The sequence below is a fragment of the Grampus griseus genome (assembly GCF_964374135.1).
Source record: "Grampus griseus genome assembly, chromosome: 1".
Taxonomy (NCBI): Eukaryota; Metazoa; Chordata; class Mammalia; order Artiodactyla; family Delphinidae; genus Grampus; species Grampus griseus.
The window spans coordinates 88,144,846-88,161,687 of NC_139017.1; the positions used below are offsets into that span (position 1 = coordinate 88,144,846).

Here is a 16,842-nt window from a genome sequence, read left to right on the forward strand (position 1 = left end):
ATTTGGGAAAGTCTGCTTGCTTATGATTGGTTGTCCTTAGGTTTCCATTTCTTAACACTGAGGCATTTGCACACTTTGGTTTTGGTTTGCTTATACAGGCTTTTCAGGGCACAAGAACCACCTCGTCAAATGGCCTCCTTATTTAACTAATTTAAAAATACAAAGAAGTGGAATTAACTTACTAACGTTTGAAGGTCCTATTTACTATTCTGTAATAAGGAATACGCTCCTTCATGGAAGGCTATTGGTTAAAACTTTTGTTTCCTAGGGCCAACAGGAACCTCTCAAACATTGAAGCTTCCCATAAGTTACAAACTTTTTCCTATGAGACTAGATACCTCAACATACCAAAAATAAAAACTTTGCAATATATCTTTGTGATACCCCAAAGGGGTCAGCATTGTGCTTTGCATGTAGTAGGGATTAAGTGTTTGAAAATATATTATTTCTGAATATATGATTTATGGTATGTTAACGGCTTATTAATTCATTAGTAAAACCAGATTGATTCTTTTAAAATAGGACTAAATCCGCCCCCCCACAAAAAAAAGACAGCTTCGCTTCTCCTCTCCTCATTAAACTCTCCCCTCACGTACAACAAAGAAAGAACTTATTTATGAAGTGTTAATCTGAATCTCTGCAAGGGACAGGGGACCTGATACAGTAACTTTTCTAAGAGATCAGTTACTTGCGTGCCCAGCATGCGGTAGGGCGGGCTGAAAGGTCTGAAGGTTTTTCTGAGTTCAGATGTTATTGGCCCAACTTCAGGCAGACCAGGATCCGCTTTAAGGTCCTTGTGGATTGTTCTGGGAATGGGAGCGTTGGCTGATTCGGACACGAGCCGCTATGCGGCTTGCGCTCAGCCTGGCCGCTCCTCTTGCCACCTTCCATTGGCCGGGACTGTTTTCAGCTCTTTGCCGCGCACGGGGAGAGCCACGAATCCAACAGCCGTCAGAGCCGGAGGCCCTGCTCGCGACCGCGGACACCCCGAGCGAGGCGCCGCCTCGATCCAACAGTCGCGGCTCCTGGGCGGCTGGGGCGGGTCGCAGCCGCTCGCGAGGAGGGACGTGGCAGGGACCGTGGTCCCCCCGCCAAGGTGAGGATGAATACGTAGAAATGGCTTTGGGGAGTGCGCCAACAGCGGTCGTTAAGAGACACAAAACCGACGTCTTGGAGCCGGGAGCCTAGAGGAATAGGGATGGCCCCCGGGCTGGGCTCTGGACGCCTCGGGCGGAGTAGTGTGCCCCTCGGCCGAGCCGACGGCGCAGGCGCGGAGAGCGCACGTGTGGCTGCGGGCGGGTAACGTCACGTGGCGAGGCGGCGCGTGCGCAGGCGTCAGGGGCGGGGCCCGGAGTTAAATGCAGCCGACGCTCTGCGGGCCCCGGTCTTCTCTGCAGTATCTGCTGGTGGCCGCCGCGCTCTGCTTGTGCATTTGGAGGTACTTATTACTCGAAGGTAATAGTTGCATAAATGCCTTAACGCTGGCTCGCTTGAGGAGGGTTTCGGAGTTAGATTTAGAGAATAACTCAAAAGTTAGATTGACATGCCTACTTTTTAGACTGAGTTGTAGTTGATAGAGGTGTGTAATAGAGAACTAAAACTTAAATTCAAGGCCAGTAGTGAATTGGATATATGCTGGAGCACCTTTAGTTTATCACTTGCTTAGGACGCTTTTCTCTTTAAATTTCATTTCGACCATGTGTGAAAGAGTAGTTGAAAGCAATTTGAGTGAGGTTGAGGGCTTTAATGAAATAGTCACAACTGATAAAATTGCTCAGTTTGTATCAAACTAATAGTAAAAGGAAAGAATGGGTGTTATTGCATGTGTTTGGCGTGGCGGAAAGTTACTTGCGTGCCCAGCATGCCCAGCTTCCTGAGCCTCTTTGATATTGTCTGAAACAGAACTTCCTGGATAAATTCTGTGGATTAAATGTAAAGAGAAAGAAGAAAGCTTGCTCTCTTCCTTCTCAATGATCTAGGCAGCTATACAGTCCAGGCTTCTCTTCTACAAAAACTGGTATATTGTATTTACAGCCTAGTCGTTGCTGATTCCTAGGGATTGAAGGAGACATATTTATTTTTGTCTCAACGAAACTTGAAAACAATGGCAGAAAACAACATAGAGGTAAGGCTTCCTTTCGTGGCCTGCTGTATGACTTGGAAGAGTCATCCTCGCGATGTACTGTGAGGTACAGTCCTCCCTTCGTATTCCCTGGGGTATTAGTTCTAGGACGCCCCGTGCACACCAAAACTCGCGGATGCTCAAGTCCTTTTTACAATATAAAATGGTTATATTACACATGGTTATTGAATACTTGAGATGTGGCTTGAACAGCTGAGGAACGGAACTTCACTTGACTTTAATATTAGTTTTAAAAAATTTCATTATTGGAAAACATTTAATGTTTGGAATAACTTGGGTATGTGAATCTTTTTAAATGTACCTTTTTTTTGAAATTCAAATACAGATCAAGCATTTCTGATTTTATCTTGAAATATTTCAGATATATTGGTTAATATAATTACACCTTCTTAAAAACATTAAAAGTAGGCTATGAGAAGATTGCATATTTCTATTGGACAGCAATGCCCTAGTGCCTTTTGATTTTTTTTTTTTTTTTTTGCGGTACGCGGGCCTCTCACTGTTGTGGCCTCTCCTGTTGCGGAGCACAGGCTCCGGACGCGCAGGCTCAGCGGCCATGGCTCACGGGCCTAGCCGCTCCGCGGCATGTGGGATCTTCCCGGACTGGGGCACGAACCCGTGTCCCCTGCATCGGCAGGTGGACTCTCAACCACTGCGCCACCAGGGAAGCCCCCTACTGCCTTTTGGACTGTATTCCTTTATAAGACTATTATTTAGGAACAGCAGTAACAGCAGTTATGGGTTAATCATGACATTATTTTCTACTGGGGTCATGTCAAGGAAATTTTGACATTTGTAAAAGGCTCTGAATAAGACTATTAAAAAGGAAAACTGCTTAGGACTATTGCAATAAGAGCACTGCAGTAGGGGAGAGGGGTGGGGCCCAAATCCATGCAATAGATGGGGGTGGGGGGGTGGGGGGGATTTATAGCGTATGAGCAGAGTGAGGGAATCAGTGGATGGAAAAGAGAGGAGAACCCCATCAAGGGTATGGGGTTCTTGCTAAACCTACTTGATAGGCTTCTGAAGGTGGGCCAGCTTGATCATACATCGAGGGCAGGGGATGAGGTGTTTGATCAGATACAGATTGGGCAGATATCAAGTGGGGGTGACTTAGCAGGATTCCTGCTAAAACTGGGCCAGGCCACCCAAAGATAGGATAGGGTCCAGGTAGGTGTAGTCAAAAGAGGGCCCATGATTCACTTGCTGTACAGCAGACACTAACACAACATTGTAAAACAAGTCTACTCCAATAAAAATTAATTAAAAAAAAAAAGGCGGCTCAGTCTGACTTCAGTTTGGTTAAGGAGAATCTTTGTCAGTTATAAACAGCTTCTAGCCTCCTGCCGACCTGGACCCCAGGCTTTGGCAGTTCACTCCACTAAAAGTCCCGTGTGGCTAGGAGACTTACAATTGTTTTATTAAGTGCATTCATAAGTAATTTTCTCTTCAGCCGACTCTAGGCTATAGGGAGAATTAGAGCCAGATAATCACTTAAAAGACATGAGAGGAGGCTTAAATGAAATGAAGTGTGGAGGAAGCACAGTGCCACCTGATCTTAGGACTTGAGATGATTTAAGGGCCTATGTATTCTTTGAAGTGGTTGGGGGACATAAAACGTTCTTCTTATTTAATTCCTTAAGTCATGCATGATTAGAACACTTCCCCCTCTCCCCCTTTTATTTTGTTTGTAAACTTTCAGTGCAATAGTGTGGTTGATGGTAATGTTGAAGAAGTCCCCAACAAGAAGATAATTAAGTTTAATCCTCCATTATACAAACAGCGTTACCAATTCGTTAAAAAATTAGTGGAGCAACATCAACCCAAGAAGGTAGGTATTTCTCTTTCCAAACATTTGTTTATAATGCCTTATGTAATGCTTTGTCAAATAAAAATATCTTAGTAAGGACTTAGCAAGTAAGCAGAGACTATACAAAAAGACTTTTGCAAGGAGGGAAAGGGTTGCATAGGAAGAGCATCTGTCTTAATGAGCAAAAAGGATTTTTCTTTTATAGAAAGGAGGATGAGCGGAAGTGGGATAAAAGGGTGGTATGATTGGATAGTGGAATGTGTGAACCCTGAAACCAGCCTATTTTCTGGGAGGGATCCTTAGCTGAATACAGTCCAATGTTCAGGGGCCTGGAGGGAGGAGAATTTTGGGACAAGTAGTCAAGGTAATCACTCAAGGCAAAGAATGGGAACACTAGGCAGCATCTGTGAGTGTGGGGGAATATGGTACCTTCTGAAAGCCCTTTCTGGAAATACAAAACATAGGTGGATACCTTTAACCTGTTCACCAGGTGCACAGAGCTCCAGTAAAATTCAACATTGCCAGTTTCAGATGTGAAGAAAATCTTGACATTTTACCATTGGATGTGATCTTTATGTGTTCCACGTTTCTAGAGCATTTAGTCCGAACATCAAGCAGACTAGTCTTGTGGACATAGGTCCTGTGGTTCTTTTTAATTAGGTAATAATGGTGGGGGAAAGGCAAGGAGCCCTTGGCATTTATTCGCTTTCCCTTTGTGGCAAAGGTTCATGATCAGTGCTGGCACTGGATTTTGTCTGGGTAACACCTCCCTTCTGTGTCAGTGTTTGGATTTCATAGGACCAAGGGAGCTGGCTAGGCCCAGTGAATATCTGAAGTCTATAGGGTCAGTTACAGGCTAAAGGATGACAGACTTCTTAAGGAAAATGGTGGTTTCTCTCATGAGTTTTGTAAAGTTAAACTCTACAAACTTCTTTTTGCTATGTAGTTTGTAGGTAGTGATGGGGCTCATGTATCCTTAGTATAGTTTCAGTTCAATTCCTGCTTGGAAGAAAATTGGGTATACTGTTTAAAAATTAGTACAGTTCATTGCTTCCTGTGATTTGCTTTCTGAAACTAGATTTTCGTTTTTCAATTCTGTGTTCCCATTCTTCCACCATCCCATAAATGTGCCTGCCTCAAAGAGGAAAATTACTGAATAACCATGGGTGCAACTTAGATTGCACATCTTTTTGGGTGTGGGTACTTTTAAGCGTCTGTCATGAGTTATCTTCATTTGCCGTTTTCACCTAAAGTGGAGTTCAGAAATATAGGTAACTTACCTGTGGTTAATGAAGACTGTTGTGTGATGAAGAAAACAGATTTAATAAAAATCTTTAAGAATGTGTGAATATATATTAAGGGGATTAGATTAACAAGATCAAGCTATATCCTGGTATATTTGGTGAGCATCCTTTTCTAAATCTTGTTGAAGCTTCTCAGAGACACAGATTCCTCTTAGCACACTTGCCTGTCATGTGTGCTCTCCCTGTGCCAGGCCCCTAGGATATACCTTGATACTTGAGTTAGTTTATTGTCCAGACACTCTAGTAGGTCATGGGAGGTTAACAGGCCTTATTTTTTTCCCCCCAGGTTTACAATGTTTCTGGTTAATTTTCTTTTTGTTTATTTTTTCTACCAAAAAGATACTGTATAATTCTTTTGATACCCACTCCTTCTGGAAAAAAAAACATGCTTGATCATATGTGACTTCTGGCTATAATGTCTTTGAAATAACATTCTTTCTTATCTACAGGTTGCAGACTTGGGGTGTGGTGATGTATGCCTCCTAATGATATTAAAATACCAAAAGTGCATTGAAGAGCTTGTTGGAGTGGATATCAATGAAGGGAGACTTAAATGGAATGGGTAATACTGAGTTTCTAAAATAATTATGCATTAGTCTAAAACTAGTGGCACTTTTTAAAAAAATTAATTCTTATTGGAGTATAGTTGCTTTACGATGTTGTAAAACTAGTGGCACTATTAATTATAGTTAGATGAAGTGGGTTTTTTTTTTTAATTAAAAAAAATATTTTTTATGGCCAGGCAGCTTGTGGGATCTTAGTTCTGTGACCAGGGATTGAACCTGGGCCCTCAGCAGTGAAAGCGCAGAGTCCTAACCACTGGATCGCCAGGGAATTCCCAGATAAAGTGGTGTTTTTTTGAACTTATTTTTTTATACAGCAGGTTCTTATCTATTTTATACATATTATTGTATATATGTCAATCCCAATCTCCCAATTCATCACACCACCACGACCCCCCTGCCACTTTCCCCGCCTTGGCGTCCATAACGTTTCTTCTCTACACTCAGATGGAGTGTTTTTTATACAAGTTCTTTATAACTTGTTTAAAAAGAGGCACTATGAGAGCCCCAGGCTCACCAAATAATGCCTTTACCACGACAGTGATTTGCCTGTATGTTGTGAATAATACCTAGAAGTTTTGCTTCTACCTATGTAGAAAGTATAGCTTCAATTCAGTAATTATAGCAATCAAAGCATTGCAAATTCAATTTCAAACAGCAAAGTCTAATGCTGAACACCAAGATAACTTATAGCAGCGGATTTAAATTGCCACAACACTGGGGTAGAAGCCCGAGGCCTCCTTCAGTTTGAATGAGTCTCACTCATATATGACTTCCACAGATTGTTTTAAGAATGTTTTTCTTCTAAAGAACAAAAAATTGAAAATCACTGATCCAAAGTGAGGTGAGAGAACCAAAAGTATTAATAATGAGAGGAATATCAAATATTAAAAATCTTATTCTCATTGGCCATTCAATGCCCTATGAGATAATTCAAAAAGAGTCATGTACCACAATGTTCATTGCAGCACTATTTACAATAGCCAGGACATGGAAGCAACCTAAATGTCCATCGACAGATGAATGGATAAAAAAGATGTGGCACATATATGCAATGGATTATTACTCAAGCCACAAAAAGAAACGAAATTGAGTTATTTGTAGTGAAGAGGATGGACCTAGAGTCTGTCATACAGAGTGAAGTAAGTCAGAAGAGAAAAACAAATACTGTATGCTAACGCATATATATGGAATCTAAAAAAAAAAAAAAAAGGTACTGATGAACCTAGTGGCAGGGCAGGAATAAAGGCACAGACATAGAAAATGGACTTGAGGACAAAGGGGGCTGGGGGGGGAAGGGGAAGCTGGGGCAAAGTGAGAGTAGCATTGACATATACACACTACCAATTGTAAAACAGATAGCTAGTGGGAAGCAGCCGCATAGCACAGGGAGATCAGCTCAGGAGGGGTGGGATAGGGAGGGTGGGATAGGGAGGGAGGGAGGGAGGGAGGGGATATGGGGATATATGTATATGTATAGCTGATTCACTTTGTTGTACAACAGAAACTAACACAACATCGTGAAGCAATTATACTCCAATAAAGATGTATTAAAAAAATGCCCTATGAGAGAGGAAGTGACCCTATGACCTTGTGCTTAATACAGCAAGTCATGGAAACAGGCCATGTCAGACTTACCAATGTAAGCAGATCATTTATCAGAGGATCAGAGTTTCTGTAGCTGGTAAGATATTCCAAATAGATCATGTGTGTTCAAATGTTCCTTCTGCAATAATGCTTCTGCAGGTCTAGGCTGTCCCCATGCATGGGGGATCATCTGGATCCTCGAGAGCTGGATTTAGTTATTACCTTGTATCACGGTTCTGTTTTGGAGAAAGACTGTCGTTTGCTTGGATTTGATTTGGTAGCATGTATTGAATTGTAAGTATTAAACTGATTCTTACTGTATACATTCATTTGAAAAATTGGAATGAATTAGTCTCAGTAATTTAGTGTCCTAAATATTTGTCATAATCTGAGTTATTTGTAAATAAAATTGCTTGTCAGCTGGGATTGGCTTTTTACTGGCCCTTTTCAACTTTTTGTTTGGAAATGATTTCAAGTTTATAGGTAAGATGCAAAATGTATAAAGCACTAGGAACACCCATATCCTTTATCCTGATTCACAGATTAACATTTTCTTTATTTTATCTTGTGTATATGTGCTCTCCTGCTGTCTCCCTCTCCCTCCACACATTTTTTTTTTCTGAACCATTTAAGGTTCAGAAAATGGGTAGGTTTTACCCAAGTTTTACCAAAGGGTAGGTTTTACCCTTTGCCCTTAATAAATTCAGTATTAAATAACCAATTCCTGTTTTTTTCTTTTCTTTTTTGGCCACGCCTCGGGGCTTGCGGTATCTTGGTTCCCCGACCCTGGATTGAACGCCGTGAAAGCTCTGAGTCCTAACCACTGGACCACCAGGGAATTCCCCAGTTCCTTTTATTTATTTTTACTTTTAAAATTTATTTATTTACTTATGGCTGTGTTGGGTCTTTGCTGTTGTGCGCGGGCTTTCTCTAGTTGCGGCGAGCGGGGGCTACTCTTCGTTGTGGTACGGTGGCTTCTCTTGTCGTGGAGCACGGGCTCTAGGCACGCGGGCTCAGTAGTTGTGGCTCGCGGGCTCTAGAGCGCAGGCTCAGTAGTTGTGGCGCACGGGCTTAGTTGCTCCGCGGCATGTGGGATCTTCCCGGACCAGGGCTCAAACCCATGTCCCCTGCATTGGCAGGCGGATTCTTAACCCCTGTGCCACCAGGGAAGCCCTTCCCTTTATTTTTAATAAGAATATTTTTCATTTTTGGCTTTTAATGATTAGACTCAGGCTATGCATTCCTGGAACACAGTAGAGCACTGAAGATGTTATTTGGATCCTCGGGTCATTCCATCTGGAGGCACCAATATCCGTTTGTCCTTGGGGAGGTTAATTTTGATCTTCCCTGTCAAGGTGTGGTTGCTTAGCTGTACAATTACTACTCCCCCTCATCCCCCTCACCTCTGACAACTGATAAGCAGTCTGGAGACTGTAGACCATACACATATCTTGTCACTCATCCATATTTCCCCCCGCAAATTTCCCTACATTATATGGTGGCAAATGGTTTTTGCAATTTCAGCACTTCTCTATATTTACTAGTCAGTAGCCCTCCCACCTCACTTAATTATCATCAGTATGAACTCATGAATTTCTATTTTTTTAAATGGCTTGTAACTTACTATATTTTGTTGCTCAGATCTTCCCAAGATTGGTCAGTGGGGGTCCCTTCAGGCTGGCTCCTGTGTCCTTGTGATATGTCTGTCCCTTTTTGAGCACTTTATTTCTGGCGTACCAAGATGTACCAGGCTGGTTGTCTACTTTTCCTTCCCAGTCTGCCATTTCTGGTTCCTTTTAATGGGAAATGGTATTCAGAAACCAAGATGTCTCTTAATGACCTTTTAATAGTAGTTAAGGGTCTTATTCTGGGGTCAGTTTACCTGGTATTGTGTTCAGATTTCCAGTTTTTAGTAATGTGTCCTCTAGAGCAGAGTGTTTTCCTTTTGTATTTCCTGTTGTCTGGCACGTAGTAGGTGCCTAATGTTTGAAATTACTTATGGAGAACATTAGAGCATTCGTTGAAGAGCCAAGGAGCAATGATACGTGTCATCGCGTGCAGCCTGGGTCTGAGTTTCCTTTTTAAGGCTGAATATTCCATTGTATGTATCACAGTTTGCTTATCCATTCATCCGTTTACAGCCACCTTTTGGCTATTGTGAATAATGCTGAACCATATTTCTCTTATCTGGTCTGAGAGGTCCATGGTTAGAAGTTGTTTTGCTACATCAATTAGGAAACTACTTGCAAGTGAAGCTAGGTTTACTCATATCTTTCTCACTTACCACTTTAGAATAGAACATTTTGATTCAGAAGATCTGGCGAAGTTTCCTGAAGTCGTATTTGGGTACATGTCTCCAGCCATGATTGTCATCAGCACACCGAACTCTGATTTCAATTCCCTGTTTCCATCTGCAGTCTTCAGAGATTCAGATCACAAATTTGAGTGGAGTAGAATGCAGTTTCAGACCTGGTAAGTTCTTAAGTGTTTTTGTTTTTTTGTGACTGTGCTGGAGTTTTAAACCCTATGAAGTATATCTTATTATCTACAATTTATTTCCTATTTTATTCCCAAAGTGCAACTTAGCATATAATCATTAAGAAACCACCACATTTGGGCGTTATTTTCTCTGTCAGGTCCCACAGGCAGGCACGTGTGGAAAGGGTGTGTGGGCAGCAGGTACCTTTCACGTGAAGGTATCAGGAGTTACCTCCCAGGAGCATGACAGATGGTCATGTTCTGGCATAATTGCAAACCCAAATAGGAGTTGGGATTATAGCCCTTCTGGTTTCCTTGTCCATCCCTGCATACTGCTCCATATTCTGGTGGTTACTGGGAAACTGACACTGTCATTGCCTTAACGCTCTTAAAGGAAATAAGCAAACCCCGTGATATGGCATTAGGTGGTGTTGGAGGAATTGCAGCTTGTTTTTTGTCTTGTAATTTTCATGTCCTATTCTACTGGAAATGGTTGTTTAACAATAGTTTGGAAAAATGATTTTTCTCTTTGTTTTGACTTTAGGGCTTTAGACGTGGCCAATCACTACAGTTACTCTGTGGAGTTTACTGGTGTGGGAGAACCACCAGCAGGAGCTGAGGATGTTGGATGTTGTACCCAGATAGGGGTCTTCCGGAAAATAGCAAAGGCACCTGAATCTGCTGTTTTGGAGCACCATGGCGAACATGTTTATGAAGTTGTGAGTATTCTTTGTGGCTCTGAGAGCAAGTTCATTTATTGGGATGGTGAAATGAGTCCCTACTATAGAGAAGTGTAAATGACCTTTTTTGAGGAGAATCCCGTGCCCCACAGTGTCTCCAAGCATGTTACAGAGAATGATCTGCTGTTGTCTTAGAAATACTTCCAGGCTGTTTGCTCCAGCAAACCACCCTCCCGCTTTTGTAATCTGTTAGGATTAGCAGTTTCTGGTTTTGGGAGGTATGTATGATGAAGAATATGGTGGGGCTTCCCTGGTGGCGCAGTGGTTGAGAGTCTGCCTGCTAATGCAGGGGACACGGGTTTGTGCCCCGGTCCGGGAAGATCCCACATGCCGTAGAGCGGTTGGGCCCGTGAGCCATGGCCGCTGAGCCTGCGCGTCCGGAGCCTGTGCTCCGCAACGGGAGAGGCCACAACGGTGGGAGGCCTGCGTACCGCAAAAAAAAAAAAAAAAAAAAAAAAAGAATATGGTGAAGAGTGTCTATGTCAATAGTTCTGGACTCCCATTATAACTGTAGCATTCACAAAGGGTAGGGTTTGACATGTACATATGCTTAATCTGTACGTAGTTAATTCTAATGTGGTAACAGGTTACTAGTGGTTTTGAAAATTTTCTTCTATTCCCAGTCTTTTGCATTTTTTTTCTCTTCAGATTTATACGACCTCATACCCGAGTTTACAGCAAATGGATTACTGTAGACGTGTAGTGACTTATCTAGTGTACCGAGAGGTGAACAGAATGAAACGGAGATATCAAGTGAGTCTGAGACAGCATGAATTGGAACCTGAGTCTGCAGACACTGGCAACCCAACAAGAAAATTCATCTCAGACCCTCCAGTTCCAGTACTCACAGAGGCAGACAAAGCCATGGAGATGATTCCCCAACCCTTCTGTATTGGAGATAAGTTTTACGTACCTCTGGAGAGAATCATTGCTTATCCCAGGCTGGGGCACATATGTGGTAATGTAGAGAAGCTGAGAGAGTTCCTTGCTGATGTAGTAGAACTGAACTGCGATGGTTCTGCAGTGAAGGTTGACTTGCATGATTGTGGTGACTACTGAGCCTTCTTTATTTCCTGACATTCAGGGTCTTAGCAATAATTGGGCTCATTTTAGAATTTAAACTTTGTGCAGCCATAATTCAGGTAACTTTTAATTTGAAACTCACCTAACTTTTTTTTTCTTGTGTGTTGAATGTGACATTAAAGAGTTTTTAAATAAAACTGAATTATCTAGTAGTGTTTAAAATCTTTTCCTGGGGGTAGAGTAACTTTAAAACTTCTACCTACTCTGGGCTAAATTCTAACCTGTAATACTTAGCCTAAAACACATACAAAACAGGAATGCAGGTATTTGAAAGGAACAAAACTTCATAATTAAAACATTGCCTGTGGTTTTTTTTTTTTGCGGTACGCGGGCCTGTCACTGTTGTGGCCTCTCCCGTTGTGGAGCACAGGCTCCGTACGCGCAGGTGCAGCGGCCATGGCTCACGGGCCCAGCCACTCTGCGGCATGTGGGATCTTCCCAGACTGGGGCACGAACCCGTGTCCCCTGCATCGGCAGGCAGATTCTTAACCACTGCACCACCAGGGAAGTCCTGGAAGAAATGTTTTACATAATTTAAAAATCTTTTCATTGATGGAATTTAAAGCAAACTTTGCACCGCACAGCTTGAGGGATCTTAGTTCCCTGATCAGGGACTGAACCCAAGCCCTTGGCAGTGAGAGTGGGGAGTCCTAACCAGTGGACCACCAGGGAATTCCCTAAACGTTGTAGACTTTAAACTTTTTCCTTAATGCCTGCCATTGGGAACACCACTGAGAACTTCCTGACTCTCAAATTCACTGCTTTTCTTAGAGAGTCCACCATTCCTCATAGAATTCCAGTGGATAAAATATCTATTCAGATATCAATTATTTCACATATATGGTATTATACATTTTGATGCAGCTTTATCATTAGTAATATATTTTATAAATTCACTTCCAACTATTTGTACTCCATTCTTTTTAATGATTACATCTGCTTCTTTTTTTTTTTTTTTTTTTTTTTTTAGCGGTACGTGGGCCTCTCACTGTTGTGGCCTCTCCCGTTGCAGAGCACAGGCTCCGGACGCGCAGGCTCAGCGGCCATGGCTCACGGGCCCAGCCGCTCCGCGGCACGTGGGATTTTCCCGGACCGGGGCACGAACTTGTGTCCCCTGCATCGGCAGGCGGACTCTAAACTACTGCGCCACCAGGGAAGCCCACATCTGCTTCTTTTTTTGAAGTAAAGAAAAGGGTGGAATTTAATCTTTATTTACAGGGCACTGCAAGATATGAAATTACACATAGAAATAAGAAACCCATTGAGAGGAGAAGCTTCATACAGTATGTACAGTTTAGAACTGTTCAAGTATAGTTTCTTTGTAAAAAGTGCTACAATAACAAACCATGTATAAAAAGAGTTCTTAGTAGAGAAACAGTAAGACAAACTTCTACCAAACACAGTACACAACAAACAACTTAATGCCTCAGGTGTACAGTCTAAAAGTTGAAGGTCCCAGCAGTGCCATCCTGAACTTGGAACGTAAACCCTTCAGAGGTAGTTGCTGGCACAACATTTTGGTCTACCTCTTCCTCCACAGAGAAATACGTCTCAATCAAGTTTAATGAAGCTTTGTACACAGACTCATTTCCATGGTTTTGTAGAGCTTCAATTTTGTCCAAACCTCCACATTCTTCAATCATTATACTAAGTTCTCAGTTTCACCTAGTTTCTCAGCAGCCTGAAAGATATTTGAAATGGCATCCGAAATAACCAGAATAATCTTGGTGTCTTTCGCAGTTAGGAGGTTCATCAACGGCTCTATTACGCCACAATGAACAAGGTATACGATCTGCTCAACTGTTCCGCCACGTGTATAGTTGGTCACAGCCCATACAGCTTCCTTCTGTGCCTTAAAGTCTGCCTTAGAGAGAACACCAACAAGGAACGGGACTAGTCTATGATGTACAGCTTGTTGTATTTGGTCCTGGCGGCCAGCCATGATGTTTGACATTGTCCACGTAGCTTCCTTCTGAGTATTTGTTTTGGAGTTTGTTCGCAGGCTGGGAAAGATGGCAAGTGCTCCTGCATCTGTTACAACTTGAGTCTGTTCATCTGTCCCAGTGACGATATTGTCTATGGCTCTTTGCGCGGGAGTCACGATTGGCAATTCCGTAGCTCCTAAAAGCTTCACAAGTTGGGGTACAACCCCGGTTTTCACAACCATTTCAATCTGTTCATTTGGACCATCGGTAAGGTAGGAAACAGACCAGCAGGTATCAGCTAAAACTTCTGGATCATCGTGATGCAGGAGACGAACTAAAGTAGGAAGAACTTGCTCAACAGCATCTAAGGGGGGTGGTGCAGGATTCTTGTTAGGACGAAGATTTGAAAGTGTCCAGGTGAGATTACGTAAGTAACCACGTGCTAAAGATGACAAATCAGGAACCTCCAGGAGTGCCAACAGCGGGTCAACTGCACCGTACTTGATAACCAAGTCTCGGAAAACCAAGCCATCACCTACAATGTTTCCTAGACCCCATAGAGCTTGTTCACTGATGTGAGCGTGGGGAGATGCCAACAGAGAAATGAATGCTGGGATAGCGCCTCCATCTACCTCTATCTACAGCCTTGGTCTGTTCTGATGTCCCGGAAGCAATGTTAGTGAGGGCCCAAGAAGATTCAAACTGAATGGGACTACAGTCAGTTCTGCCCAAGCAGGACACAAATTTTGGAATCAAACCCGCCCAGATTATGTTGTCTATGGGGGGCTGTTTTTCCCTAGAAAGCAGTTTCCTAGCAGCTTGAGTAGCTTGGAGCTGGCTTTCCAAGTTGTTGCTACTTATGCCTTTGACAGTGTCATCAACAGACCAATTTACAGTGCCCTGGTTGTTGTGGTTTTCCTGCAGTGGAGAAGCAGCATCATCTGGAAAAGAGCTGACATTTCTCCTTTTCAGCATCTGATCACCCTTCTTAGCTTTCCTGAGCCCCACATTAACTTCTATTCGGCGCTGCCTCATTTCTGTGCTGTCTTTCCCCTTGTTCTTGAATCTGTTAAGGCGGGCGGCTGGTGAATTAGCATTCTCATTGGTGGACATGGTTATGAGACAAAGGGAGAAAGCTACACAGCCAGTTCAAGCTTCCACAAGAGGCAGCTCGGCTGCCCTCAAAACATCCACCACGGTCAGCCCTACATCTCCTTTTTAATAAAACGGTAATAGTAATTCAAGTTCATGCTAAAAACCCAGACTGCTCATAAGGATGTAAAGAAGAAATTAAATCTCCCTCAACAGTTTGCCCCCAACCCTTCCATTTCACTTCCTAGAAAGCTATTAAAGGTTTCTCGTTCCCAGTTAAGTACAAGTAAATTCCAATTTTGCAAGAACTAGTGGCCTTTTGGGGGGCAGGCTGTTCCATTTTTTTGGAAAACCACCTGAATGGGCCACAGTTTTGTAACTATAAAGGCCTTACGAATAGCGAACTTTGCTCCAAGGAGTTAAAGTGCACTGTATGACGATGAAAAATGTGGTTCTGTAAGGGGGAAGAGTTTTATCTGCAGATTTTTGTGGGAAGATTACCACCACTGGCACCACCATGGCCCACCCACCAGAGCAGGTTGAAATTTGTGTTGCCAGGTATTAGGTGGAACTTCCCTCCCCCTTGTTCTGAGTAAGATTTGCCTGTAATTCCTATTTCCACGGTCTGGGCAATTCCAAAACCCCTTTAAAAATTTCTGAGAAGCTCACAGGACTTCGCTGGTGGCGCAGTGGTTAAGAATCCGCCTGCCAGTGCAGGGGACACGGGTTCGAGCCCTGGTCCGGGAAGATCCCACATGCCGTGGAGCAACTAAACCCGTGTGCCACAACTACGGAGCCTGTGCTCTAGAGCCCATGACACACAACTATTGAGCCTGCGTGCTGCAACTACTGAAACCCATGTGCCCAGAGCCTGTGCTCTGCAATGAGAAGCCACCACAACGAGGAGCCTGTGCACCACAATGAAGAAAGCCCGAAGACCCAACACAGCCAAAAATAAATAAATATAAAAAAAGAATTTCTGAGAAGCTCACAGCACTCCTTCTGGTGCAATTGCCACACAACTGAGATGTGAAATCCCTTCAGTGTCTCCACAAGACTCACAGAGCACTTCTACACAGCACCAGTCTCCACATCCTTCCCTTAGCTTCTCACCTCCCCACCCTCTCTTGCCTTTCTAACCCTCCTGTCTACAGCATACCCAGCAGTTCAGCTCTCTTTAATTGCTCTCAAGCCCCTGGGGCTCATTTCTGTCAGGAAATTATTCCAAATGAAATTAACACCCTCAGCTAGAGTTTAGGTGCCAACAAAATCACCTCATTACAGCTGGTACTGTGGAGACTGAGCTGAGCAGTTGTAGACTGGAGGTCAGGGACTAAACACTGCCAGCAGTGCCACGGTGGAATCTTGATTATATGTTCATGGAAGATGCAGGTGTTAACTATGGTCACCATGATTTATCATTGAATACGGTGCACATCTTTGGGGATATCCTAAAATAGGGAACATTTAAGAGTATTGGTGAGATCTAGCAAGCCAGCTTGTAGGAGCTGGAAGTCAAGCTGGTACAGTAAATGTTAATTTCACCTCTTTTGTGACTAGTTTTTGAAGCCAGGGGAAGGCTAGTTATACACCTGTCTTTTGAAAGTTAACTGTCAAGGGCCTATGCCCATTTATCTGTTGGTTTCTAAGTTCCTGTCAAACTGTATGTACTCTGTGCCAGCATGGCTGCAGTTATTGGTACCTACTGCATTTCATCCTGTATGCTGTGACCCTACCTGGAACGAGTCAAATTAAACTCTGGTCATTCTATTCTTACCTGGAAATACCGCATTGCTCCCTACTTTCACACCTCATCCTTGACTCAGATACTTTGCTGTGTTTTCCCATTGCTATGTCTTTGTCCAGCCCTGCCCTTCTGTCTGGAATCCCTTTATCATGCTGATCACCCAGTCTCTTCTAGGAGGAATCATCATATCACTGAACTTACAGCATCTTTCATTAATCCCATACTAAAAACAATTTTGCCTTATTTAAGCAAAGTATGCAATGCTTTAAAATCTTTTTAAGTATTTCAAATTTTTAAAATTTAGTACTGAAAAAATATAAAATATGTTTTTCCTTTAGTCTTAATTCCAAAGAATATAGGCAAAAGAAGA

At 42.9% G+C, this 16,842-nt stretch overlaps 2 protein-coding genes across 2 annotated transcripts; one reads left to right on the top strand and one right to left on the bottom strand.

The window, feature by feature from the left end:
• Positions 1-2,104: 2,104 nt before the first annotated feature.
• HENMT1 (HEN methyltransferase 1) lies at positions 2,105-11,684 on the top strand (the record flags this gene model as incomplete). The annotated part of the gene is made up of 6 exons (XM_082680227.1): positions 2,105-2,125; positions 5,707-5,819; positions 7,567-7,701; positions 9,700-9,879; positions 10,430-10,604; positions 11,274-11,684. 6 exons carry the CDS (start codon positions 2,105-2,107, stop codon positions 11,682-11,684), a joined length of 1,035 nt encoding a protein of 344 aa, XP_082536353.1.
• Positions 11,685-13,147: 1,463 nt separating this feature from the next.
• LOC309838727 (importin subunit alpha-1-like) lies at positions 13,148-14,746 on the bottom strand (the record flags this gene model as incomplete). The annotated part of the gene is given in 3 exon segments (XM_082679971.1): positions 13,148-13,362; positions 13,365-14,265; positions 14,267-14,746. Coding segments are annotated over 3 exon segments (1,596 nt in total).
• Positions 14,747-16,842: the final 2,096 nt, after the last annotated feature.